The 8026-nt window shown below is 44.9% G+C and overlaps 1 protein-coding gene across 2 annotated transcripts in view; it reads right to left on the reverse strand.

The window, feature by feature from the left end:
* SLC2A13 (solute carrier family 2 member 13) overlaps positions 1-7057 on the reverse strand; it is a 462624-nt gene extending 455567 nt beyond the window's left edge. For both annotated transcript variants that reach the window (XM_082635385.1, XM_082635384.1), the window contains exon 1: positions 6413-7057. In XM_082635385.1, the coding sequence (XP_082491511.1) occupies positions 6413-6962 (550 nt within the window). In that variant the 5' untranslated portion in view covers positions 6963-7057. The remainder of the gene's footprint in view (positions 1-6412) is intronic.
* Between the last annotated feature and the right edge of the window lie 969 nt (positions 7058-8026).

Raw genomic sequence — 8026 nt, forward strand, 5'->3', positions numbered from 1 at the left:
ATCACAATTCTTAAGACCCCAAATAAACTCTTTTCTTATTTGCAGCCTCCTGAATTTTTTTTTTTGCAGGGGGGGTTGACAAAAGGTTGAAGAAAGTAAGAGTTTAAAAGCAGAATGGTTTAAAGCAGAAGGAAAAAAAAAATTCAAGGGATGTTTAATCTGATCATATCATTTACAACTGAAATCTCCAAAGACTGTCTCCGCATAGGCAAGACCAAATAAACCCTATTCAGCCTAATCCACACCTCTCCCCGCAAAAAATCATTCCAGTTTCATGGCTGACCCATCACCACCCTTCAGTCACTTTTTGCTTCATATACTGCTTTTGCTTTTTGCTGCCTTTACTCTTGCTGTTAACTTAAATGCCCAGTAATTCAAAGAGCAAAAGACTCCAAGGTTTTGTTTTTTTAATTCTGATTTCACACCAGTGACCTTGTCATTTAACTGCTGCACCTTGTTTTATTGCATACCTTGTTTCATTGAGCTTTGAAGATACTGCATTTTTTTACAGATTGAAGGTCTGTGGCAACCCCACAGAGAGCAGGTCTATTGGCACCATTTTTCCAGCAGCACTTGCTCACTTGCTCATGTCTCTGGGTCACATTTCAGTAATTTTCACAATATTTCAAGCTCTTTCATTATTACTATAATTGTTACGGTGATCTGTGATCAGTGATCTTTGATGTTACTAATGTCATTATTTTGGGGCACCACAAACCGCACCCATGTAAGATGGGAACTTAATCAAAAACTGTTGTGTTTGTTCTGACTGCTCCAGGAACCAACAGCTTCCTAGCCCCTCTCCCCCTGTCCTCAGGCCTCCCTATTTCCCTGAGAGGCAACAATATTTAAATTAAGCCAATTAATATCCCTACTTTTAACAGTCTCTAAGTGTTAAAGTGAAGAAAGTCACAGGTCTCTCACTTTAAATGAAAAGCTAGAAATGATTAAGCTCAATGAGGAAGGCATGTCTCAAGCCAAGACAGGCCACTAGCTAGGCCTCTTGCACCAGTTAGCCAACTTGTGATGATGGCAAAGTTGAAGGAAATTACAAGTACTATTCCAGCAAATACACAAATGATAAGAAAGCAAAATAGCCCTATAGCTAATACAGAGAAAGTTATAGTGGTCTGACAGAAGATCAAACCAGCTATGACATTTCCCTAAGCCAAAGCCTAGTCCAGAGCAAGGGCCTAACTCTTCAATTCTACGAAGGCTAAGAGAGGTGAGGAAGCTGCAAAAGAAAAGTCTAAAGCTAGCAGAGGTTGGTTCATGAGGTTTAAGGAAAGAACTCCATACATAAAAGTACAGGGGAGGCAGCAAGAGCTGATGCTGAAGCTGCAGCAAGTTACCAAGAAGATCTAATGAAGATAATTAATGAAGATGGCTACAACTAAACAACAGATTTTCAACGTAGACAAAACAGCCTTATATTGGAAGAAGATCCCTTCTAGGACTTCCGTGGATAGAGAGAGGTCAATGCCTGGCTCCAATGCCCATTTACCATTATAAAAATCCCTGGGCCCTTAAGAATTAGGCTAAATCTACCCTGTCTGTGCTCTATGCATGGAACAAAGCCTGGATGGCAGCAAGTCTGTTTACAACTCGGTTTAGTGAATATTTTAAGCCCTCTATGGAGACCTACTGCTCAGAAGATTCCTTTCAAAATATTACTGCTCATTGACAATGCACCTGGTTACCCAAGAGTTCTGATGGAGATGTATGATATTGATGTTGTTTTCATGCCTGCTAACATAATATCCACTTTGCAGCTCATGGATCAAGGAGTAATTTCGACTTTCAAGTCTTATTATTTAAGAAATACCTGTGTAAGGCTATAGATGCCATATATAGTGATTTTTCTGATGGATACGAACAAAGTCAATTGAAAATCTTCTGAAGGATTCACCATTCCAGATGCCATTAAGAACATTAGTGATTCATAGTAAGAGGTCTATTTTGCAACATTAACAAGAGCTTGGAAGAAGGATTCTAATGATGACTTTGAGGAGTTCAAAACTTCAGTGGAGGAAGTAACTGCAGATGTGGTAGAAACAGCAAGAGAACCATAATTAGAAGTGGAGCCTGCAGATGTGACTAAATTGCTGCAATCTCATGATAAAACTTTCACGGATAAGGAGATGCTTCTTACGGATAAGCAAAGAAAGTGGTTTCTCAAAAAGAAATCTACTCCTGGTGAAGATGCTGTGAAGACAGTTGAAGTGGCAGCAACGGATTTAGAATTCTATCAATACATAAAGTAAGTTGATAAATCAGTGGCAGTGTTTGAGAGGATTGATTCCAATTTTGAAAGAAGTTCTAACTATAGGTAAAATGCTACCCAAACAGCATCGCATGCTACAGAGAAATCATTTGTGAAAGAAAGTCAATTGATGCAACTGATGCAGCAAACTTCAGTGTTGTCTTATTTTAAGAGATTGCCACAGTCACCCAGGCTTCAGCAACCACCACCTTGATCAGTCAGTAGCCATCTATATGGAGGCAAGACCCTCCACCCTCAAAGATTACTAGCTGAAGACTCACACGATGGTTAACAATTTTTAGCAGTAAAGTATTTTTAAATTAAGGTACGTACATTTTTTTTAGACACAATACTGTTTGTAGACAATAGACTACAGTATAGTGTAAAGATAACTTATTATGCACTGGAAGTTTGTGTAACTCACTTTATGGCAATAGTCACTTTATTTCGGTGGTGTAGAACCAAACCCACAATATCTATGAGGTATGCATCCAGCAAAAGGAGACCTGTTTCTAGAGCTAAGAGGATTAAATGAGATAACCTACATAAAGTAAGAGCAGGGTTCCTAGTCCATACTAAAGCACTAAATAAATAATATTTCTTTCATGGCTCTCTGTAAATCTGCTGAACTGCTACTCATCCTTCAAACCCCATTTTAAATACCTGTTTCTAAAAAACCTGCTTAATTATGTGTTCTATTTTCTTCCCCCCCCCAAGAAAAATGCAACTGCCTATTAACCCTGTGTTTCCCATGGCACTTAGAGAAACCTCTATTGTATTTTAATTGCTTTTTTAAAAAATTATTTATTTATTTATTTTGGCTGCATTGGGTCTTCGTGCCACACACGGGCTTTCTCTAGTTGTGGCGAGCGGGGAGTTACTCTTTATTGCGGTGCATGGGCTTCTCATTGCGGTGGCTTCTCTTGTTGCAGAGCACGGGCTCTAGGTGCGTGGGCTTCAGTAGCTACAGCACGCGGGCTCAGTAACTGTGGCTCACAGGCTCTAGAGTGTAGGCTCAGTAGTTGTTGCGCACGGGCTAGTTGCTCTGCGGCATGTGGGATATTCTGGGACCAGGGCTAGAACCCGTGCCCCCTGCATTGGCAGGCAGATTCTTAACCACTGTGCCACCAGGGAAGTCCCTAATTGCTTGTTGCTGGCCTTTCTGTTCCATTAGAGTATGAACACCTACAGGGTGGGATTTTTATCTAATTACTGCCTACTCTGAAACTGACAGAATCAATAATGGAAGCTTAATTCGCATTTGTTAAACAAATAAATGATTTAATTAAACTATTACAAACTAAAACCCTTAGATGGCCTTTCAAATATTTCATAATACCCTTAAAAAAATAATAACAATCCCAACTTAGAGCGTTACCCTATCAGCAATGGAGTTTTTTAATGTTTCTGCTTACTATTCACTCAGTTATTCAACAAGTACAACCAGTGCCTCCTGCGGGCTGGGAGTACTGAACATTAGTGAACAAAATGAATAAAAAACCTTGTCCTCCCGGCCCTTATATTTACCACAGGTAAATCTGTGGAAGTAAGAAATTACCATTGCAAACTTGTCTGAAAAATATACCAGAGGACACATTTTGTTATTCTTCAACATTTACTAAATATCAAAAGAACAACAACAACAAACTCCTGACCGCACATAAAATTTAACTACTTAAAACAGCATGAAATAAACTCAGATTTAGTGTACTAAACAAACAAAACTGATTTTGTATCCCTAAAAAAAATGCTCATGTTAGGACCCATTTCCTTGTAGCTAAAAATATTTGTGACTTCTTTTTTGAATGGTTAGTAATCTTTGTGAGTTTTAAGGGTTTTATGTGTACAATTACATGCATCACACAGATCCTAATTTGAAAGGTGGTGATGTTTAATGTGGCTTATTTGAAAACCTGTTTATGACCTTAAAACATTCTTCACTTTATAAGTGAGGAGGGTTTTTTACGAAATTTTGTATCAGGGCTTCCAGTCTAAGGGATGCTCCCCCTGGAATGAGACAGGCCGTTAGCTAAAAAAAAATTAACTAATTTTTTATCAGGACCACGTCTCAACTGGCTGCACTATCAGGCAAGCAGCCCAGGTGCCAGAGACACAGATGCAGTTCTTGCACACCAACCTTTCCAATCTAACCTCCGGCTTCATCCTCTTGGCTGCATCCACCTGGTTCCCCACGTACGGCCTATGGTTTCCTTTCTTTACTCATTCCCTGGCTTAGAAGGTCCTTTCCTTACTTCTACTGTCAAAATACTACTCATCAACATACCATTTCCATCTGGAAGAGCTTAGGCTTTCCTCTGTTGGGGGTAATGGTACCCTCTTTTAATTCATCAGCCCTCCCTGTGATCCTTTCTTATGGAGATTAGCAAGTTCTACCTTGCTTTAGTCCTGCCCTGCCACTCTTACTGAAATATAAATGCTCCTCACTGTTCTGCTCACAACATCTGGAAAGGGCCCTTACACACAACAGCGGGTTAATTTTCCTATCAGATAAAAGAGTAAACATAATACCCAAATATCCAAACTTGCCATAGCTAAACACTAGGAAACTTCATTTAGAGATCTCTGCAAAACAGTATTGAATTCCAAAATCACAAATAAGATTCAGTCTTACTGAACAAATCTTGCTACCTAAAATTACATTATTTCCAGGTCCAAAGAAACAAAAAAGGTAGTCTGATATCCCAGGCAGAGAATTCTGAGAAAATAATCCTGAAGGCACAGGTAGTTCCTGTACAGAGAGGTTTCATTTCAGCTGTACTTTTTGGTCATTTTGGACTTTAATGCACCAACTCAACATTTTACTGCTTCCCAATTAACAGTGCGATATACAAACAAAAAGGAAGTCAGTAATAACCGATTTTGGATATAAAAGTGCAGTGAGTTGGGTTTTAGGCCCATGGTTCCTACATGTGGAGTTGTATAAATGGGGCTCTCTCCCCCATAGAGCCTACAGAGAAGAGGCAAAAGGCATAAAGGTCAAACAAGTGGTGAATGGACAGATCATCAGGAGCCCAAGATTTCAAGGGCTCTTTCATCAATCCCTAGCCATAGGGAAGAAATACTTCAACAGCACCCTAAAGGAAACAAAAAAAAAAACTGAATTATGAAAGGCAACATTAAAAAAGCATCAGTGGCGCGTCTTAGAGAAATTACTAGCGAGATTTAAGTCTCAACCCCCTACTTTGTCTCAAAAGTGTTTTCTAATAATACTAAGCACATTCCAAATAGCTTCCATCTGCCAAGAACTTACCAACTGCACCTCCCCTGCTCAGCAACCAGGGTGAACAATCAATGCCAAGGGAACCTACATCCCTTCATTTTGGAAGTAAATCGCGAATATCTACCTTGCTAGGCATTTATCCACAGGGCCAGTAGTTCCTAAATGAATTTAGGAAGTGAACATGACCCAAGGGAAAGCAGGAGAGGCAAAACAAAGAGGAGAATGGGTGAATATAGATTTAAAGGAAAAAGTCAGAGAAACAGAAAAGGCAAGAATTCATTTGGGAAGAAAATGAAAAGCAAAGGTCAATACAAAAAGTCACAGCAAAAGAGGAGAAAAAATAATACTCCACCCTAAAGATAAATGACTAGAGAAGGAAAGTGAGGAGTAGCAAAAAATAGAGTCCAGATGACTTAACTTTAAAAATTCTCTTACTGTGACTTTTAAGACTGATTGGGTTCGGAGTTTGGAATCCTAGGAAAGGAAAACGGTCTAGCAATGGAGAAACAAAGTGAGACAATGCTGAAAAGTAAAGAGACCCTCCTTCCTAAGCTCTAGATAGGCATCAGGTGGGGCTGGATCAAGGATAACGCTGGTGATACGCGGGGCTCCCGGAAGGGCTCTGAGAGACAACAATCACGCTGATTCACTTGTCTGTGGGATATCGAATATTCCTCGTGGACTCGGGAGAGACTACAGCGAACCCCCACCCCCACCCTAGGGGGAGCCTGCGAGGCCGGACTAACAAACAGATGGGCTCTCGGAGCAGGAGCAAGAGACGCGAAGTATTCTCGGGAGCCGGCCAGACCCGACGGGGACCCCGAAGGGGCAAAAGGAACGCAGCGACCAGGTTCAAGGGTGGTGTCGCCAGGGGCCCCCCGGGCGCCCTTCGCCAAGCCGGAACTCACCGATGCCGAGCCCTACAACCAGGCGGCCGGCGAGCAGCGTCTCCTTGTTGTTCGCCGCAGCCAGCACCGTGGAGCCGGCGGTGAAGAGGGCACTGGCCAGCAGGATGGCGGCGCGGCGGCCGAAGACGCCGTTGAGGGCCCCGCCAGCCAGCGCTGAGACTGCGGCCGCCCCCACCGTGCTGGACACGAGCAGCTCCTGCCACAGCGCGTCCAGGCTGAGCTGCCGCTTGAGCAGCAGCATGGCCCCCGACACCACCCCGGTGTCATAGCCGAACAGGAAGCCGCCCAGCGCGGAGAAGACTGCCACCACGTACACGAAGGCGGGGGTCTCGTCCTGCTGGAACTGCCTCCGCGCCGCGCGCTCCAGGTCCCCGACGCCGCCACCGCCCGAGCCCTGCAGGCTGGCGCTGGACTCGGCGGCCGCCAGGAGGCTGCGCTCCCCAGCCGTGCTCGCCGCGTCCGGCTCCTGCTGCTTCCTGCGCCGCTCGCCCATGAGGCTGCTCAGGCTCCGCAGCGTGTACTCCACATTCTCGCTCGCCTTGCGGGACATAGGGCAGGGGCCCGGGGCTGCCCGGGAGGACGAGGCTCCGCGGGCCGGCGGTCTCGGAGGGCTAGACAGCCCGAGCGGGCACAAGGAACCGCTGCCGCCGCCTTCCTCCTCCCGGCTCCCGCTCCGACTGCCACGGCAGCAGCCGCCGCCGCCGCGGCCGCTCCGGGGAGAAAGTTGCTGCCCGCCGAGCCCCGGCGCTGCGGAGTTGGAGCCTGGCGGGTCTCACTCGAGACTCACGCCCCGCGCCTGCCGAGCTGGCGCTGCAGAGCGAGCGGGAGGTGGGGCCGCGGGTCACGTGCAGCCCCAGCCGGCAGGGCCGGGCCGGAGACGCCCCGCCCCCTCCCCGGGCGGGGCCAACCTGAGCCCGCCCCGATCCCTAAAACCCACCCCCAGGTTGATCGCGACCTCTGACCTAGGATCCTTCTTACGTGGCTCTCGCATCCTTACAGCTTTAAGCCCCCTTGTTTGGGGGCCGCAGCTGGGTAGCAAGCCAATGTTTGAATGCCGGGTACTAGGCTTTCAGACCCGGAGAAACCAACTACGATGATTGCACGGTTTGGAAAGGCAAGGAGAGAACCCCTTATAAAAGCCTGAGGATGGCCAAGGCTGGAAAGGGCCTAGGAAAAAATATCCTGTTATGGCATATAGCAATTACCCTTCCTTACTTTTATAATATTGTGACAAAAATGGGTCTGTTCTGGAGCAATTGAGTTTCTTATCGCCAGTCCCTCCTCAACTTGTGCTTATTTTAAAGGCACGGTACATCTTATTTCTTTGAGGACAGAAATAATGAATCTCCCCAGGTGAATCCCAAACTTCCTTCCATGGATCCCTGATGTGTAAAAGAAAATTCACATTTATACATTACACTCCTGTATCACCAAGGAGCTCCCACTGGTACAAAGTAAACCCAGTATTTGATGTGATTTAAGGTTTAAGAGGAACTCTCCACCTAACTCCCCCAACATACTCACTAAAAGGAAGAATGTCTTCTCCCCTGAGAAGTCTGCACTGTTGCCTTCCATTTGCAGGGGCAATTTTAACTGCTTCATTTGCTTGAAACA

The sequence above is a fragment of the Mesoplodon mirus genome (genome assembly GCF_964341445.2).
Source record: "Mesoplodon mirus genome assembly, chromosome: 11".
Taxonomy (NCBI): domain Eukaryota; kingdom Metazoa; phylum Chordata; class Mammalia; order Artiodactyla; family Ziphiidae; genus Mesoplodon; species Mesoplodon mirus.